The following is a 20,495-nucleotide window of genomic DNA, read 5'->3' as shown; positions in this document are numbered from 1 at the left end:
GGCTTGATCTTCAGCTCTTCCATTCCTAGCATTGGGAAAGGGAAGACAGCAGCAGTTACCTGGTCAGGAGGAGCCCGGAAGGCCCGGGCAGAGGGGCCCCTGCAGATATTCTGACACATCCATGTGCAAGGGAGGACTCATTTTGGCAGCAGAGCTTTCAGATCCCTGTTCCTCACTCTCCTGTGGATGGTGGATATGTTTCCTCACCAGTGGCTGAAAGTAGAATGGCACGACACGGACTTTGTCTGAAAGGATGGCATTGCTCCCGTGTGTGTGTCTGTTGCTGCCACTCCACAGTGAGAGGCTGGTCCCCAAAGGCGTCTCTGCTGTGTGCCGGTGTTGCCTGACGTGGATCGGTGCTGGAGGGCTGCGGGTAGTGATGCTAAAGTGAATGCCTGTGCAGGAGGAGCAGGGGTCGTGTGGAATCTGAATTGCTTTGCCATTCATGGCTTTAAAACCCCGTCTCCCTCCCTCTCCATGGTCCCAGGGTCTGGTTTTATGTATGCAGGATGCATAAAAACAAAGGAAAGGCTACTTTCTCCCATAGTTCTGTGTCTTTGGTTTTAAGTCATATTTGCCTCATAAACTAAGAAAAAAATTCATGCTTAATTCTGAAAAATATCAGTCTTCCTTCTGATTTGAGTGCTTTATCTGGGACAAATATTTCAGAAAACAATCAACTCAGTAATCGAATTGACTCTGGTTACACAAGAACAGACTCAAATAACTGACCCAGCACATGTTTTTGTTTCCAGATAATTAGACTTTCTATTTTTGTTTAACCTTTTTCTAATTACAAATGTAAATTAGTTTATATAAAGAATAAAATAACATGATTTCGGTGAAAGATAGACTAATACATTTATTATACAGTGTATATCCTAGGAGGTCAGTATTTTTTTAGCGGTTTTTGTTTTGTTTTGTTTTTAAGTAATAGGCTTCTGTTTTGTCTCCTTTAGTTGACCAGATATACCATCTGGCATCTCCAGCCTCCCCTCCAAACTACATGTATAATCCTATCAAGACATTAAAGACCAATACGATTGGGACATTAAACATGTTGGGTAAGTTGTCATTTTCTTGTTTTTTGGCTCTTGCTGGGAATATTTTAGACGATTATAAGCATAGGACATTGAATCTTCTACTAGAGTTTGATCTGGGTCCCTTATCATCCCTTATCGCCCTGCCTGTGGTATTTGGCAGTTTTGCAGTGTTATTTCAGTGTGACTTTATTTATCATCAGAATATGTCATGGAGGAGATATTCTAACTTTTCATGCATCATAGTAATCAGGCTGCAGCACCCTGGTGTAGGATCCCCTGGGAGTGACCACAGGCGCTTCATGTGACTGACCACCCAGCCTTCCCCTCCTCCTCTCCTCTGAAACCAGTTGATGAATGCCAAGGATAAGTGGCATGCCTCATGCTGGAAAGAGGCAGTGGTGGCTCTCATCCCGAGGTTGGCTTGGCATGGCCTTACACACGGTTGTTTCAGTAGCACTCTTTGAAGGAATGGATGGAGACGTCTGTATGGGATGTTATCAAGATGGAGTACCTGCCCTAGATTGGACTTCAGGGTTCGCATTCATGAAAGATGGAAGAGAGAGCATTGTTAAGGGTGGCCATATGTGTATATTCACAAGTGACATGCCTTAGATTTATAGCTCTGGGTAGTATGCACATATTAATGTTTAAAATTGGAGGCATGCTTAAATTTGGCACAGTTTTTTTCAAAAAACTCTCGGGGTTTTGATTATTTGCAAAGTGAAAGAAAGGAACCGCTTTTTAAAATGGCAAGTAAATGATGGATTTAAGTGTAGGAACATTTAATACAGGTTCTGCAAATAGACTTGGGAAATACAGCACTAAATTTTGATTTGAACAAAACGTGGAGTCAAGGTAATGAAAGGACAGCCAGAGATTGGTTTCTCTCTTAGACACAATATTTTAGGGGGTGGTACTAGTCAAGGTTCTACAGAAGAACAGACCAATAGGATGTGTAGAGATTTAGAGAAAGAGATTAGTTACGAGGGATTGGCTCACGTGATTATGGAGGTCGAGAAGTCCCACCGTCTGCCTTCTGCAAGCTGGAGAACCAAGAAAGCCAGGGGTGTAGTTCCAAGGCCTGAGAACTGGAGAGCCGAGGGCAGATCAATGTTCTGTGTAAGCAGTCGACCTGCCTCCATCTCTGTGTTCCAGTCAATCCTGTAAGGGACTGGATGATGCATCCACAGTGGGGAGGGCCATCTGTTCTACGCAGTCTACAGCTTCAAATGCTCCTGTCTTCTGGAAACACCCTCACAGACACCCCCGGACATAATGTTCAACCAGATCCCTGGGCATCCCGTGGCCTAAGTTGACACATAAAATGAACCATCACAAGGGTCAAGTTGTTTGGAGTAAGATGATTCATTCTTCCTGTCTGGAAAGAGCTTTATCTTCTTTGTTACCATCCCCTGCTCTGGTCCCAGACAGAACAGGGTGCTGCTGCTTCTGCTTAGAGGTGTACGTGGTGCCCTCTTCTTGCCATCACAAGCGCCTACCCCTGCATTATACCAGAACTAGACCGTAGAGGAAAAGCCCATCATGCACTTGGTGTTTAGAGAGATTCCATTTGTTCTTCCTACTTAGGGGATGCAGTGCCCATGGGTCCTGTCACTGTGGGGCAGATTCAGATGGGGTTACCCTCAGGCTCTTCTGCACTCGGCGCCCCATGGGGGGTGGGGGCTGCTGAATGGGCACAAGTGTTGGTGATACCTAGTAGGGTGGGAAAGGCTCCCAAAGAGAGGCCTCAGCAAAATGCTATTAGAGTTAAATGCAAAAGTGACTCGAGCTAGGGCTTGAGCTGTGACTGAGATTGAATGTGGAGGCCTTGCAGGAATGATAAAGAGTGCTCCAGGAGAGATGTTGACAAAAGGCGAAGGGAGACCATTGGTAGGCTGGAAAGAAACCCACGTTGGACTTTGTATTCTGAACGGAGAGGAGCCGTCATTAGCCATCTTGCACTTGGGATAAGATGCCATGAACTTTGCCTGGCTTCTTCCTGGTGAGACCCTTTCCTCTATGTAACTTGCCCGCCTCCCAGACCCTGTGCTAGACTTCTTCCTCTGATGAAAGCTTTTCGTAACCCCCAGACACTGTAGCAGCAGGATAGCTCCCTTGGCTTCACTCCCTGACAGTTGCCTCTGTAGATCCTGCGTAAGTCATTCCATGAAAGTGATACAGAAGTAGTCCTAGTTTCAACATCTTTAAACTCGGTTGTTTTTGAAATACAACACATTGCATTTGTGATGTGTGTTTGTGACCAAAGTTCAGAGAAAACTATAAACTGGAAATAACTCAGAATATAAAATGTATAGTCACTTTGGAAAACAGTTTGACGCTTTCTTAAAAAACTAAATACGCACCTACCATATTACTCAGTAATTGTATTCTTGGGCATTTCTCCCAGAGAAATGAAAATTTATGTTGACATAAAAACCTGTATGAATGTTCATAGCAGCTTTTTTTGTGTAGAGGTCGAAAACGAGAAGCAACTAGAATGTCCTGTCATAGGTGAATGGTTAACGGCAGCACATCCATATATCCCCTGGAATTGTACACGGCAATAGATTAGGAAGGATCTGTTGATACATACTGCAGCTTGGATAGATTTTGAGGGAAATATGCTCCGTGAAAAAATTCAGTCCCAAGAGGTCATGTTCCATTTGTGTATCTTCCTTGAGATGACACAATTATAGACATGGAGAATTGGTTCGTGGTTGCCAGGGGTCAGCAGGTGGGAGGGAGAGAGGAGAGGCTGCAGAAGGGCGGTGTGAGGAATCCTGGTGGAGATGGAAATGCTCTATCACTTTTATCAATGCAATGTCCATTTCAGTGGAAATAGTCACCGATCATATCAATGTCAATGTCCTGATAGTGACACAATCTAGTTTGCAAGTTTTAGCATTGGAGGAATCTGGGTAAAAGATACATAAGGTCCCTATATTGCTTTGTACAATTGAATTTGAATGTACAAATATCTCAAAATAAAAAATTTAATCAGGAAGAAAAAGATCTCAGGGTCCTTCATTTTGAAGCTACTACATTGTTGGACACGCTAATACCTCTGGTTCCCGCACGCTAGAATCCTTCCACCCCCACCAGCCTCGCCCAGAAGCGCACATAGGCTGCATGTGCCTAGCTTGTCTCACCCTCCTAGCAGTGCTTTGTGGGCATGTGTTGGCCCCTGCTCTGTGTGGGGGACAGAGCTGAGGGGTGTCCACACAGCCCCCGTCTAGTGTAGTGGCGATTGGGGATGGGGTATGTCCCCTGTCTTAAGTACAGGGTTAATGAAGGTCAGGGGGGTTCTTGGAGCCTGTAATGAACCTCTGTACACTGGGACTCTGTGAATGAGTTTGGAAGACTTTCCATACTTACTTGACTACCGTAGATAATGATGTTCTAGTCAGTTACATGTGAGTGGTCAGTCCAGGGAAGGGGTTCAAAGCAGGACTGAGGAATGTGACAGTTGCTTTGAAGAAGGTGCTGTGTAAGCTGAACCGCAAAGGAGGAAGAAGAATGTGTGGACAGTTATCCAGACAGGGTGGCATGGGCAGTTGGAAGAGCCCAGGACATGTTCAGGAAGTGGCAGGTGGACCATTGTGGAAGTTAAGGAGAGAAGGGCCTTGCCTTCTGCCAACCAAGGGAAAGTTACCCAGTACAATATGGGGTAATATTTGGGGGCAGAGGAGTGCCTCAGGAAACTCCTGAAATCACACTTTATCAAACTAACGGATTCTGCATTTGGCCCTGCTTATGACAATATTCAACAAAATACTGGCCTTCTGAGAATCCATTTATGTTTTTCTTACTGCATTTGTTTTGTTTATTTTGGTGCCAAAACAGATGCAGTAAGAGTAGATAATTGAATAGATAATTAAATGTCTTTAATACTAAAACATTGCTTAAATTGGCCAGCAAAAAATGTGCCCGCACATGTAAATCGAGTCTCTTTTATCATGTCTTTGCTTTCTATAGGGCTGGCAAAACGAGTCGGCGCCCGTCTGCTCCTGGCCTCCACATCGGAGGTGTATGGAGGTGAGTAGGGGGCTCTCTCAGGGTACGCTCACTCCAGCCCTTGGTCTATTTTCATCCTGTCTCGGAAGAGTCCAGGGTTCTTTTCTGAGGAGACTCAGCCCGCCCATGCTCCTCCTGTGCACAAGAGGCTACCCGTCAGCCTCCCCCGTTGCCAAGCTCCTCTGCCCGGTGGGACAACCTCTCATTTGATCACACATCGAGCACTGCACCCTGTCACCTGACCAATAAAGACCCACCATTTATGATTCCACGGAAGTGTTTCTGCCATTCTGCTCTGAAAACACCCCAGAAATCACACTATCTTTTTACCTGTTTGGCTGCACATGTCGTTCTTCTATGTGAGTCATGCGTGCTGCATGCCTGACCTCCCAAGAGCTCACGGGCTGGCCTTTAAGGCTTCCTGGGAGAAGAGACATGCGCTTACTGCCTCCCGTGTTGTATAACGAGTTCTGGAAGAACCTTAAGCAGGTAGTGTCAGAACACCCATGAGTTTGTTTTACCAAGCTACAGCCTCCCTCTCCTTCACTGCCTGGGAAGGAGTTGAGGAGTGGGGACCAGGGGCTATATTTCCAATTCGTATTGATTTCTCTTCAGCCCCAAACCAGCTGAGTGTGCAGGGTTTAGGAGAACTGCTTCGCTGATGCAGCGGAAGCCAGGTCCTGGTATGATGCAATTTTTCTATTTTACATTCTTACTGTGGACGAGAGAAGGAAGTAAGAGGGCAAAATCAGAAGAAACTTTTTTTTTTAAGTAAGGAAACTGAATGAAAAAACATAGCAACAGAGAAATTCTTCTCAGTGCAGTGGTATTCTTTGTAATCTCTATGAAAAGGTAGTTCATAGTCTACGTTTTTGAAGTCCTCAGCAGTTACTAATAAAAGAGCAGAGCGTGCCCCTCCCTACCTGTGGGATGTGGTGTCTGTCCAGAGGAGCACAGTGACATGTTTCCCACAGCCACCCTGCTTCCCCCACTTGTCTCATTTATTATCCGCGTGTCTGACAGGAGCCTGTGTTCCTTAGGCTTCCTAAATAACTGAGAGTGTAATTTGTGGAAGTCACCAAGTGCTCTCCTCTGACCTTGAACAACCAAAGTAAACTTTTGTGGAGCGTTTGCTTAGTGCCTTAGCCTCACAGAATGCTGGAAAGGGGAGATGATTGGAAATTATTTTTGGCTCTGGATCTTTACTTTCGTGTTAACAATGTAAGTTTTCCCTGTTTTTTTCCACGGTGATTTTGTGAGGAGACTTATTTAGAAGCTTGCCGTCCTGAGCATTTCAGTCCAGACGGTGCCTGTCCAGGGACAGATGGGCGTACCCAGCCTTTTCTTTCTTGTCCTTTGTCCAATTTATGACCATCTCTTTTGGAGTGTAGCTTGCCCAGCTCTTGTCAAAGAGCCCCGGAAAAAGGTCTGAAATCAATCCTCTGGTCCATTCTGTGAATTTAAGTCAATGATTCCCTTCTCTCAGGAAGTCGTTTCCTTAGAACTTTTCTCCCACTGAGCAGTGAGAAGTTTGCCCTTCGAAAGGGAGTTTTAAACCACAGCAGCAGATACATAGACCTTTCTTTGCAGCACACTTCTGCATTGCCGCGGAGGCTGTGCTGACCCAGAGGGATCCCCTGAGCAGAAATGTGGCAGGATACCTGTCTGTTTGCCTCCCTGCACCTGCTCAGGCCCACTGAGTCCCAAGTCAGACTTCAGGGGTAGGATAAACAAGATGGGAATTTATAACAGTGCATCTTTTTGTCCAGATTTCATGGCAAAGACTTACACGTTTTATATCATAGTTGTACTCAAGTATGTATAAAATTCTAGGTGTACTAAATAAATTAGATGTATATTCACATTCCAGAAATATACTCGTGTGAATAAGAGAATTTGTTACTTGTTTTCTTCCAATAATCTCTTCCCCTGGTATGTCTTAAAGCGTGGTTGATTTATACGCTAGAGAAACAGGAATTGGGAGTGTAAAATGAGGGCTAGGAGAACAGGCTCCCATTTGCCAGGGAACACCCCATCCCTCCACCTGCCCTACAGGAGCCTCCACGTTGTCTCGTCACAGGTCCCAATGTGTTCTGCTGATGGCACATGTCAAAGTCATCATGTTCCACAGATGCTGCGTTTTTCATTTTTTTCAATAAATACATGTTTTGCTCCAGTTATCGATTTTATAAATATAAAACAAAACCATGTATCTCTTCACATAGATTCTATTTAATTGTAATTTGCATAGCACTCTAAAAGTGAAGAACAATTTACGGAAGAGAGGGAAAACTTAAAATTGGGAGACCTGATCTTTTTCTTTTTTTTTTCCCTTGTAAGTAAAATGTCATTGCTTAATATCGTGTCCTACTGGAACTTAGAGAATGGACCGGAAACCTGAGGTGGCCTCTTTAATACATCTCTCCATCTCTAAATGGGTCTTTCCGAAGTTCCCTTTTGCATCATAAATATGCATTATTGATATGAACTGGAAAAAGGAAAGATGAAAACAGTCTCACTTTTCTCCCATTGTAGATCCTGAAGTCCACCCTCAAAGTGAGGATTACTGGGGCCACGTGAATCCAATAGGACCTCGGGCCTGCTATGATGAAGGCAAACGTGTCGCAGAGACCATGTGCTATGCCTACATGAAGCAGGTATTTCCCCAGGGTCTGGGCTTGCGGTTTAGGCGTGCTGAGCACCCTGATCTGAGATGTAAAGTGCTGTAAAGGAATGAATGCCATGACTGATTTTGTCTGGGGATAGGTGTTTGGGAAGCTCAGTTTCCCAGTATTATAAATTAATAGTATTATCAACAGCTTTTTCCCTGTATCTCCTTATTTTAAAAATGATTTCCTAGAGATGAACTCTTGGGTTTGGAATACTGTTTTATGACTATGAACAGAATGCTTCTTCATTGCCATTTGCTCACCAGCAGCTAAGAAGTGCCTCTTTTCCTGAAGCCTCCAAATCGATGGATCTTCTTTTTTTACTTTTCTATCAATTAAGTATAAAAATGGATGCATTATTGCTGTAATTTGAACCTCTTTAGGAATTGTTATTGATATGTATTTACGTTATTTCACGCTTTCTTCATTAGTCATTGTTCTGCTGAGGTGCTTTTGCCAAGGATATTTTAGGCCACAGCTTTGGTCTCCCGCATGTTATAGCAGAAATTGCTCACAGACCAACATGCTGAGGTTGCCACACTGGCCGTACTGCCGTGTGACTCTAAGATTTAAGCCTTCATTCTCTCAGTTCTTATCTCTGACACAGGGTGTGTGAAGCCTGCCTTGCCCACACCAGGGCAGTGCAGGAGCCAATCAACTGTGCAGAGGTGGAGGCCCAGGCACAGGATATTCCATTCATGTTCTCACTGAGTGTGTCCTTGGACTTGGGTCTGAACTTCCACATCCTCATGAAAATGCCCTCTGGTATGGTGGGACATGCAGGTAAATCAACGTGGCTGTGGAACGTTGGTCCAGGACAGGCTGTTGTTGGTAGATGCAGTGTCTGTTTCTGGGAGCAGTGCTGTCAGGCCCAGGGTCCAGTCTGCAGGTGAGCTTGGGGAACTGTTGGCTGTGTGCTCTCTAGGAGGGGAAAGTGTTATCAGCATGGCCAGCATCCAGGAGTTTTCCTGACCGTCTGTCTCAGGTCCCGGCAGAGCCCCAGTCAAGCATGTGCCAAGGGCCAGGTCACCTGCTCCTGACCTCGGATGAGAGTTTAATCGCCTTCCCTCCCCATGGTACCACAGAGGACAGGGCAATGTAAAGCCAGGTAGGCTCTCTGACGGGTGGGAGAGAATGTCGAGGACTCTCTTTCTCATCATGTGTTTAATGAAATGCCAGCATTAAAGATCCATAAATTAACCTTATGCTATTGTTGATATTTAAACTTTACTGCTTTATTTCTTGGCCAGAAGCAGAACGAATTGCCTTTGAAGCTACTTTAGTCTGTTGGCTTACATTATCCACTTCCTCTACGAAATGCTAATCAGTTTTAGTAGGAACGTACATTCATAATTCTGGGGCCCAGAATATCTGGACTCAGAAGTTTCAGATGATCTCCCAGACACTCAGGGCCACTCTGTGTGCACGGGTACTTAGGAGTACTGACTAGAGTGTCAGGGGCACGCAATTGCATTTTATTTAGAATATGTTCCAGGAGTGACATGATTCGCAACTGTTTTCTTTTGCTTTCAGTCCTATGATTGTATTTCTTACCTAGTGAATTTTTACACAGGTAAAGCTGGTGGACAAATGGGACATTTTGATTGAGCTTTTAGTTTTAATTAAATGGTTATTTGGCTAATGTAGTTGATAACTTTATGGGTATACGTATTACCTGAAGTATATGCTTGAGATAATTATGGTATTTGGTAATAATAGAGGCAGCATTTCTTGACCACCGACTGTACGCGAGGTAACAGTTCTAGGGGCCTGGACTCCAGCCAGGGTCTGCGTTTCACACACATACTAACATTGGATCCGTTCCTGTCATCTGTGCCTGGGGGTTCAGGAAGGTAGCACCTAGTAACTCTGGAACATCAGCATTTACATTCCTGCTCACATAGGTCTCGGGAGCTTAATGGCATGGGCAGCGTTGCCCTGAAATCTCTGAGCAGTGTACGTGTTAGAAGCACCCCGTGTGGTCACCTGGTTCCTCCTGCTCAACGTAACATCCCTGACGTGAACCCTGTGGGGAGGGTGTCCCTGTCACTCGCTTGGCATGGTACGCCTTCTATGGAGTTACCAGGTGTGGGCCTCCCACCCTGGAGTCCCCAACAGACAGTTGCAGAATGGCTGCAAGAGTCACTTCTGTGGCCAGGTTCACAGTGTAGTTCACACGGGTGCCGTGGGTTCTTCATGTGGGAACCACACTTGCTGCTTTCCGTCACACAGGGAGGCTTGAGAATTGGCCCACGGAAGACAGGTGCAGCACTTTCTAGGAAGGAGAGTGTGGAACTTGGGGTCTTGGCCAACAGGTCAGTGATCTGTAGTTTCACTGGGGCTCACACTCTACTTAGCACATGTGCTGAGGGTTTGCATCTGCCCAGGTGAGAAATGGCACCAAGGAAGGCCCACCTCTGGTGGTACGTTGAGGGGGGCATGGAAGCAGGTGTGAAGCAGGTGTGATGTTGCCACCCTTCCCCACGGACCCTACCCATTCCCACTGTGCGGTCATTATGTCAGGGAGTGACCATGCCCTTGACCGTCGGGGTGCTGGGGCCCTGTCCAGTTCTGGTGGCTGCGAGGCAGTCAGGAGGAGCTTGTAGTTTCCTGATGAGGAAGGAGTGACGGGACCAAGAGCAGTGAGCCTGTGAGGGTCACTGTGGTCTTGCCTGAGTTCCAGGAGGCCTGTGAAGAAGGTGCCGTGTGTTCTTCCCACCTTCCGTCCCATTGTTCATGTTGTAAATGTTGTGCTCCCTTGTAGGAAGAGCCATGGGTCCAAGACCACAAGCCCCTCTGGGCCCTAAGATTGGTACCCAAATACTCCCACTTTTGTCTGAATGGGTGCTGAGGAGGGAGGAAAATGGTGCCTTTCCTCTCTGTGCATTCGAGCAGACACCTCACAGCTGAGACAGGTTTCAGCTCCTGCTATGGCAGGATATTTTGCCAGGTATAGAAAAATAAGAAAATACTGATTAAGCAAGAAAAAAGAGAAATTGCTATGCGTAATCCCAGCTAGAGACAAACATAAGGGGGAAAATTAAAAACAACCACCACCACTATGTGAAGGTTGTGAGAGATATAAAATGTTCGGTGAAGACGTTGAGATGGTTCTTTAACTCAGGATTTTGTGACAGCTGGCAGCAAGGGTGGCTCCAAGCACCTCTTGCCACATTGGGTCTGAATGCTGTCTGTGGCCTGGTCGGGGGCAAATCACTGGACCTCTTTGGGGGCAGCAACTCCAAAGTGATTGTTATTTTCTGGGAGTATGACTGTGTTCTGAGCACAGTGGCCTGCAGGGCATTGTGCCTTTCGGATGTGCCCCTGTCTGGAGGTGACATTGTTTGAGGATGCTCTGCACACGTGCTGTGGGTGTTGCGAGAGAGCAGGAACTGGGGCCTGGAGTGCCTGCTGCATGCTCAGCCTCTGTTACAGCTCAGTCCGTTTAATCTCAGTTAATTCCCCACAGCCCCCTCTGAGGTGGGAGGGGTCAGCCCCTCTCACAGATGGGAGGATGGGCTCCAAAACTGGTCTCCAGGTCCCTAGCCCATCAGTGGGGCCGGGACCCTCAGCTGGCTACCTGTGGGGCCTGCTCCTCCCGACACTCCCTGGCTATCCCTGCAGGCTGAAGCAGGTAAGGAAGCATGAGTGAGCAAGAGGAGACCATGCAGCTCCAAGTCCAAAGGTGCCAGGGCTCCTTTGCAGCTCACACAGTCGTGGGACGGTGCCCAGAACGAGTGGTTCACGTGCCTGCGCTAGCGTCACCCCTGCACCTCTCAGCTGGGAGATTCAGCAACGGGAGCTGCACTGTGACCTTGTCGGTTTATAGTTCTAAACATGACCTTTTCAGAGAGTTTGGTGGGAAAATTTAAAACTTCGTGTTAGGATTTATGCTGTCTGGAGACAAATGAAAAAATCAAGCAGGATGAACCAGGTGGAATAGTATGTCTGGCATATTTTTAATTCATTATTTTAACAACTTTAATTAATTTCTTATACATAATAACATATCCCCTCTTAAGTATAAATTGTCATTTTATTGTCAAGATGCTATATAGTATGTGGATATGTCTTACTCTGAATAATATGTAAAGATTGAAAATATAAACAAGATAGAGGTAGGAAAAATTTTTTTATAGAAAAATTTCTCTTTTCCTAAGGATTCTCTTCTGAGTTTCTTCTAATGAATGAAATTTCCTAATGTATTCAAAATAGAATTTTACTTTCCAGAAAAATCTACCATACATCCCTTAGAAAAAGGGAAACTCCCTGGAATATTTTTTCGTGGGATGGAGTGAGATGGAGGTTGGGATCAAAGGGCAGAGCTTCTCCCGAATAGTTTGAACTTGCCAGGGAGGAATTAAATTGCCGCCTCTGCATGCATTTGGACGCAGTGGCTTGATAAATGTGGGGGCCTCCCCCGTAGGCTGCGGTCAGTGCTTAGTGTGCATTTGAGTTCATCGCCCCCTCATGAGTCTGACTCTGAGGTCTGTGGCCCACCCACTGGGCTGGATCTGCAAAACAGGCCACGATTCATAAAACTAGCAAATGGCAGCGTGGAAAGAAAGCAAACTCAGAAATCACCTAGTCTAATGTCCCTGAAGGTGTGGTTTTGTGTTAGTTCCTGGCATCAAAGTACTTTTGAAAAAGTCAAAGAGTTGGTATATATATTCTACCTGAGTTGAAAAAAAAAAAAATAAGCAGCCAAACCAGGTGCAGTGTTCCATGGGTAGGACTGGCACCCCAGGGGGCCTGTCCTGTCCTCCAGATCTGCCCAATAGCAGTTTGGCTTCCTGGCCCTGTGACTCACTCATTGGGTTCCTGCTGGCCGCATCCCACCTGTCCCACCTGGACACTGGCAGAGTGATATCCACGCCTCCTGGCCTGCTGCAGAGCAAACCCCAGGAAGGTCAGCTGATTGTTGATGCTGAAGCAGGAGTGCTGAGGAAGACGGCCAAGCAGTTGCAGACACACCCCTCCCAGACCCCCTTCCTCAGCCACCCCCTTGAGTCAACTTGAACCTTTTAGCACCTTTGAGAATCGTGCTTCAGCACAGTGAGCTCTGCAGTTCTGCAGTGGCCTTAGTCTTATCCACAGGTAGGGAGCAGAACCCGAGATATATGCATGACAGGCCCTAGGGGAGTTAGGGGGTTCGGCCCTCACAGCCTGACCCTGTTGCTTTAGGGATGTGCACGTAATTCTCCAAGGGAAGCGTCAAAGAGAGTCTGGGCTGCTGTACCTGGGTGCACTTCCTGGCATTTCTCCATCCTGTTCCCCACAGGTGAATATGCTCAGGCACCTCCTTCAGGACCTGCTCCCACTATGCAGTGCTCTCTTCCACCTTCTATCACTAGTACCTTACTAGTACCTTCCGTCAGCGAATATAGTGATCATGTCACAGTGTTCAGTGGCTTGATATAGCACAGAAAGTCATCACTTAACAGCATCAGTGGGTTCTTGGAAACTGCTACTTTCAGCAGAAGGACATAGAACAAAATCAGCAGTAGCACAGGCTAGTTGCTATAAACAAGAGTTAAGTTCCCAGGCGTATTTCTGGTCACAAAACATCACCAAAATTCTAAATAAAGACTAAAACACTTCTGATATTAAGGATTTGAAATAAATGTGAGCCATCCACCTAAGAAAGACAAATAAAAACAAGATAATTATTTGCAGGGTCTCAGGTGGCCAGAGACTGTCGCAGCAGCCCCAGGTTCCAGGCAGGAGCCTGCCCTGGACAGGATGCCACCCTCTCACAGGGCATACTCACTCACACTGGGACCACTGGAACAGCTCACTTGTCTGCCATACACAGCTTCGGAATGTGAGAGGAAACCAGAGTACCCAGAGAAAACCCACGCAGACGTGGGGAGAGGAGAACGTGCCAGCTGCATGCAGACAGTAGCCCCAGCCAGGAGGTGATTTTGTTTCTCATCAGTGTTATCATGAAATGATATTATTTGGGGACCTGTTGTACTCTCCACTGAATGACTGCATTTTAAAAGAAATTTTGAGGGAGAACCCGTGTGTCGTGAGCAGGGCAAACAAGATCAGACATAACCAGGTCCATGAACATTTGTGTCTTTCCACAAGGTCAGGCTTTTATTCATACTGTTTCCATCATAAAATCCATGTGCTCTATGCAGTTTCCAAGGAGGGACTTCTTAATACTTTCCATGCACTCGGTAATCAGAGCTGTGGTCACACAGGCTCAAGCCACTCCACAGGTCAGTCAGTACTGCAAACCATACCTAGTAGTATACTTAATATATAAATGTTTAGATTAAACATTCCACATCAAACAGAGTAACATTTAACATTGAGAGATAAGGGGAGAGGAAAAGGGGTTAATGAACCAGTCCAAGGACAGTGACATGGACAAGGAGAGGGTCCTGGGCTTATCTGGACGCACAGCATCATCTTGCATGGAAGAGCCCTTGATTTGGCGGCAGATGCTGGGTGCTGATCATGAGTGACAGCAAGATGGAGCCTGTCAAGATGGCCATCTGGAGTTGTAGAAGTCCTGTTCATTATGGCCCTTGAGCCCTTTGGTGAGGACGACAGTAAAGGGTTATGCCCTTAATCTGGTTGGGAGTTGTCTCTGTTGATTACGCAAACATCTAGACCGTGTTGGTTGGATGCCTTTTGAAATGTGAGATGGAGTCATTTTCTAAGATAAAATCACTTATGTCAGAGGTGCTCTGTACACCGTGTAATCCCTGCTGGTAACATTTCTGTCCTTAGGAGATATCTGGGGAGGGAGGAACCCTGTACCTTCATTATTCCTCTTGGATCACCTCTTGCTTCTCGGGCCTGCTGTTAGTTGGCTCCATGTCTCAGGACCTGCATACCCAAGCCCTCACTCCTCTCTCAGCTGCTACGAATGAGGCAAGGAGGCGTTTGGTGCCAGCTTACACTGTTCCAACCTAGCTGGTGTTTCCAAAGGGCCTTTGGGAGCCTCAGCCTGTCCCTTACAATCCTAGCGTCCTGGTGGCAATGTTTCTGAGCTATTCCACACGTGGTCACCGTCGCTTCAAGGTAAATTAGTGTCATCAGAAAATTGGGGACCGAGGTCAAGGGCAATTACTGGGTTGAGAACCATCCCTTGGAGGTAGATAGTAATGATGGCAGTTTTCAAAACGGTTTCAGTGTTTTAACTCCTGTGTTGTAGGTAGAATGGATATTATTGTCCTCATCTCAAAGATTAGGATCTTAAGTCTTAGAAGCTGAAGTGACTTCCTCGGGATAATGAATCCCAGGATGAGATGAGGCCATCCAGACATTCCAGCCTCCACCCTGTGCAGGGCCCTCAGCATCCATCCTCTCTGAGTTTCCGTTGGTTCTATGTTGGCGCAGCTTAGGCTTGTAGGAGTTGTCTTGACCTTCCTGATGCTTGGAGCTGTCCATGACTCATGGGTCATCACAGGGGACGGAACCACAGAGCATAAAGTGAAACCTAGCCGTGCCTAGGGATGAGTCAGCAGTTAGCTTTCTGACTGACAGCCTTGTCTATGCTCAAAGGCACCAGCTCAGTGTCAGCAGGGCCTGACCACTCGCAGGCAGAACATTGTGTGGGAGTCAGGGGTTCATGAATGTGTTTGCTTCTTGGTCCTTCAGAGGTAGGCTCTCCCTTAAATGAGACAGTGTTGCCTGCTGTGCCCTTCCTGGGTTTTCAGCCTGGCTCTTCCCTTAGGAAGGTGGCTTTGGGTCAGACCCTGGACCTCTCCTCAGTTCTGAGATGAAGAATAACTATACCTTTCTCCAAGCCATGCATGTGGGTGACAACTGAACTGCCACCATGAACAGTGGTGTCGGCACCCACCGACTTTCCCCCCGCCTGCCCACATGGTCCCACCGTGAGGACCAGTGGGAATGAGGATTCAGCAGCAAGTGGACTATCCAGATTAATTGGGGGTCACCTTTGTATGAAGGCCAAGGGTTCCCTGAAGCTACCTAGAAAGGGATAGATGGGCATGCAAACTCCAGAAGACACCATCGTCCCAGAGGAGAGCAGGTCTTAACTGGAGTGAGCCTCGGGTTCCTGTCTATTTCATGTAAGGAGTTTCAGCTTCATGAGTAGCTCGTCTTACTGGTGTAGACCGGCCCTGAGAGCTCGCGTTCTTAGAAGTGTTGTTGCGCTCACAGCTATTGCACCTGTGTAGAAGGGCTGCCCTCTGTTGCTGAACCATTACAGACCCAAATAGAAAAGCCACAGCAAGCAAGCCTGTTTATGGGTTGGCCAGTTAATGTCTGCTCATCCTAATGAGGCCACGTTCTGGAATGTTGTTCTGTGGAAAGGGAAGGTCAAGAAGATAAAAGCATTTGATTTGCTGCAAATTTTGCCTAAACCATTGAGCTTTTCCCCTGCTAGGCACATTGGGTTACTGTAAATGTGCTGGGGTTTTCCCAGTCTCTTCCTAGAATAAAGCCACATCCATTCACTTTGGTTCTTTCCTCATCTTATCAATGAAATGCAAGTGGGTACTTCTGAGTTATTTTCTGTTGAGAACAGCATCTCTGCTCCCCCACTCTTTTTAATACACTCATTAGTTCGGTGGAGAAAAGGGTTGATTTATTCTTGGACTTAGCTCATATCTTTGTAACTGAGTGCCTCCTGTGAAGTATTACAGTGTATTACTGGGAAGAATTAGCACTAATAAAGCACTCTGGCTTCTAAAAGTTAACTGTGTGCTTCTATGCCTCCCACCCTTTTTCATATCACAGCACACGTAAAAACCTACCCGGGTTTGTGGAACACCCTAGGGAAATTGACAAGGCTGCCGTGGGCTGAAGTGGCAGCCGTGTCACTCCAGCCACTGAGAGGGCTGATGGGGGCCGCTGGGACTCACGCCTCATGCCCTTTAACTCACTATACTGGTGGAGACATTCTGTGCTAAGTAAGCCTTGTTAGCTAAGGGTTTGTTGGATTCCCACTCCCAGCCCATGCCGCCTAAGGTGTTGGTATAAATTGAAAAAAGAACTGTTTCAGCTGGTAGTGATAACTGGCACCCAATACAGCCACTGGGCCTGTGCTTCCGTGTCAGAACACTGAGGTGATCAGGTGACTCCTTTCCCAGTCTCGCTGTGACCGAGTCGGTGGCCTGCCTGGGCAGTGAGCAGTGGAGCGGGAACGGCAGACATATGGGCTCGGTGAAAAGCAGGAGCCCCAGGTCCTCATGCCCGAGGCCCCCTGCTCTCAGATGTCCAGAAAGTGCACGGTTGTTCGGCAGGGAATCAAATGTTAGATACATATATACTGTAAAAGCCCACTAATTCAGAGTTTGTGATAAAAATATTTAATTTTTCCATCCATGGCAAAGCGTCTGTGAAATAATTAAACATGATCATTTAGAACAGGCTTTTGTTATTCAGATATGCACTTCCCCGATTGCATATTTGAAAACAGGCTTTTCTGGATTACAAAAGTAATACATGTTTATTGTAGTAAAAATAGAAGCATTAAAAAATACGTAGAAGGAAATGAACATAGAGATGAAAATGAACAGGAGGGATGACTGTTTTAAACAGTGTCAGTATGTTTCTCTTTCCAGGCCACTAGCTAATAACCTATACTGGGCACTAAGTTGTATTTAGTTTTTCACTAAAACGGATGTTTTTCAGTCAAACAGATTGGGAGTGTAGTTGCAAGGTCACTCAGTAAGAATGTTTCTGTGTCCCCTTTTCCTGAGATAGAGAGCCTTCTTTTATTTCTCCCTAGCTATTAAATATTCATTGACATCCAAATCTCTATTGAGTGATAAATTTGCACAGTATATTATGTGAAAAAGATTAGAAAAGTATATTCATAACGTGATCCCATTTGGGAAAATATATATTTAACTGGGAAAAAAATTTATATAAACAAAAGTTTTTTGATCCTTGTACTGTTTATCTAGCTGGTTTTCTACCAAAATACTAATGCTGATGGCCTTTCAGTGATGAGATCTGGGACGGCTTTGCCTCTCTTTGATATAGCCCTGTGTGGTCTCCTGATTGGTTTATAATGAGCACATTGTGGAATCAGAACAAAAAAGCCATTTCCATTTTGAAATGGAAAGCAGAACGTTTCCTGAAATGCTTTGCGTGCAACACACTGGAAATGCAAAGTGATCGCATGGACCACGCAGGGGAGCACGCCTGACCTCCTCTTCTCTCTGTTCCAGGAAGGCGTGGAAGTACGAGTGGCCAGAATCTTCAACACCTTTGGACCACGCATGCACATGAATGATGGGCGGGTGGTCAGCAACTTCATCCTGCAGGCGCTCCAAGGGGAGCCGCTCACGGTAGGTGCTGGCCTCGGCGCAGGGAACACGTTACAACCCAAATCGAAGTCAGCTCACAAAGGATGAGGGACGAGTGCATCTCGGTTCGGGGAGTGACACTTCTCAAGCTGCCATGTCGTGTTTGTGTTCATCCCCGCTGCCCTCCACTAGGGGGAAGGCAGGCACGGGGACAGAACCCAGATGCATGACTGCTCCACGTAACTCGAGTCGCCGTGCCCTCCATGGCCACTGAGGTCTCTGCCCATGCCTCCAGGTCTGCCTGCCTGTACCAGCCGGCCTGTGAAGACCTTCCCCGACATATTTTTGGCCTGCTGGCTGTAGCCAGAGGTGTGCCTGTACTGGGTGTCCTCGGATGACCAAGAAGCCTGGGCTGGTAGGGTGAGGAGGTGAGCCGCATCTGGTCAGGCTGGGCCGTCACCTTGACAGTGCCGGCAGGCCCTCAGTACCATCCTCTACTGGCCACCCTCAACCCAGGGAAACTTCTGGAGCCAGCAGAGGTCCCAGTGATCTGTGGTCGGTGGTCCGAGTGTGTGGCAAGGATGTCTGTGCCGACAGTGACTGCTTGGTACCCTCGGATACCATCTGGGGTCAGGGTGGGCTGCTCATTCCAGACCTGTCCCCACAGCCCTCTGGCCTCGCTGGGAAGGAGCGCCCCAGGCCTGCCTGGTGAGAGGCTCTGCCGGCGTGTTTGGTTTTGCTAATCCTCCCTCCCACCCCCACCTCCCCCGCCATTCCTCTTCATGGTTATCTGCCCAGGCTGCTTTGCTCTGATCTGTAGCCTCCTAGAGCCCTTTGCAGCGTGGCATTTAGTGGGACTCAGGAGTCGATTTGCATCCTGTTACTCTGAAAATCCTGTAGGATGGTTTGTTATCAATGGAGTGTATTCCAGGGGGAAGAATTAAAGCTCTTTGTATTTCTGTGTAGTACATATGCGCCTACCCATTGACCAGTTGGTCACGTTAGCTCACTCTTCTGTCCCATGATCTGCAGGTGACATTACTCACCTCCTTTTTCAGGTGAGGATGCTGGAGCACAGAGGTTATATGAGTTGCCCAGGCTTAGGTGGCCACACAGTGATAGCCTGGGTTTGAAGCCAGAGCCCCCGCTCTTCATGAGCGTTCTCTGTGGTGCGCATATCTCCTTGTCTGTGTTAGCTGCTCCGCTGCCAATGTAGAACCAAAAGCCTAGCCTGTTACACAGTGGGATGGCTCCCTGCGGGCAGCTGCATCGTATAGCTGAGTTTTCGCTGAATGCACTCCAGGGAAAAGGTGAGTCCAAACTCCAGCTTCAGGCTCCCAACAGCCCATGCCAGCTCTCCCACGTCCCCCGGTCACTAAGTGGTATCTTGGTACCCAGAATGGAGGCTCTGTGACCACACATGGCTCTTCTCCTTCCTTCACTGCACAGATCCACCTGCACATCCTAATAGCCGTGCCCTACCCAGGTAGATCCAGACTTCAGTCCCTGGTCTACACTGTTGCCGCCCCACCCCTATTTATTGCCATAGGCTTGGAGCCACTCTCATTCTCCCTGTCCTGTGTACTCTCAACCCCGCAGCTGGAGGGAGCCTTGTAAAGAGAGGTCAGAAGCTCGAGTGGCTTTGCAGCTCCAGCAGAGCATGGGACGCGGCCCTGTTGCCTCCGAGCCTTCCCTCAGGCCGGGCTTCCTTGCTCCCTTGCTCCTGCCTGTCCCAGGAGCGTCTTGCTTTTCTTCCAGGCATTCTTGTTCGTTCATCCTCTCCTTAAGGGAAACTTCTTGATGCTTCTCTGCATTATGGCAGCGGGCTGGTTACCATAACCATGTTAATTGTCTTCACTGCCCTTGTAACCAGCTGAAATACGAATTTTCCAGCCCCAGTCCCTGTTAGTATAGTGTATGCCCTTCAAAACCAGGAACTTTGTTTCATTCGTGGTTGCATCCCCGGCTCCCAGAAGACCACCAGGCACATGGGCGCAGGAGAGAAATGTTGGGTGGACTAGTTACTGGGTTGTAGTGGCCGCTTTCCTTTATGGTAAGTGAACGTGGTGAAACTTCCTGTCATCTCATATTCCCCTCTTGCTGCTGCTTGGGGTTCTGAGGAGCTCGTGCTGTGCCCTGCGAACCCCTTAGTCCACCTGATCAGTTGAGAATTCCACATCTGAGGACAGCCTGGTGCCTTTTTAGTGACTGTTTAGAAACTCCCTCATGCTGTGAGATGAGAGCTGCTTTGTTTGCAGAGTAAAGTGTGAAAGCCTCCAAGAAGCAAGTTGGTTTAGTGCCTCCTTGGCAGCAGCCAGGGCTCCCGGTGTCCCCTAGCCACCCCAAGAATGCCTGCATTGTTGGCAGAGGTGATAATTCATGTGTTGTCTTCACACCAAGCAAGCTTTTGTGCCAGAGACAGAAGGGAGAAGATCTCTGGAGCTGTCCATGACGGCAGTTAATCCAGAACGTGGCGGGCCTCAGTCTCTGTGGGCACCTTCTGGTGGCAGGAGGCAGAAGTCCCGAGG

At 47.3% G+C, this 20,495-nt stretch overlaps 1 protein-coding gene across 50 annotated transcripts in view; it reads left to right on the top strand.

Moving 5' to 3' along the window:
- Positions 1 to 20,495, top strand: part of UXS1 (UDP-glucuronate decarboxylase 1) — a 117,320-nt gene that overhangs the window by 56,928 nt on the left and 39,897 nt on the right. For all 50 annotated transcript variants that reach the window (XR_012422019.1, XR_012422023.1, XR_012422020.1 and 47 more), the window contains 4 exons: positions 960 to 1,064; positions 5,019 to 5,078; positions 7,593 to 7,714; positions 17,890 to 18,009. Coding sequence is in view for 34 of the 50 variants with exons in the window: in XM_074011175.1 (XP_073867276.1) it covers positions 960 to 1,064; positions 5,019 to 5,078; positions 7,593 to 7,714; positions 17,890 to 18,009 (407 nt within the window). In the remaining 16 variants the exon portion in view is untranslated. The remainder of the gene's footprint in view (positions 1 to 959; positions 1,065 to 5,018; positions 5,079 to 7,592; positions 7,715 to 17,889; positions 18,010 to 20,495) is intronic.

Source organism: Macaca fascicularis, chromosome 13 (genome assembly GCF_037993035.2).
Source record: "Macaca fascicularis isolate 582-1 chromosome 13, T2T-MFA8v1.1".
In the NCBI taxonomy this organism is placed as follows: domain Eukaryota; kingdom Metazoa; phylum Chordata; class Mammalia; order Primates; family Cercopithecidae; genus Macaca; species Macaca fascicularis.
The sequence above is the reverse complement of the archived record's forward strand: the minus strand, read 5'-3'. Positions and strand labels throughout refer to the sequence as shown.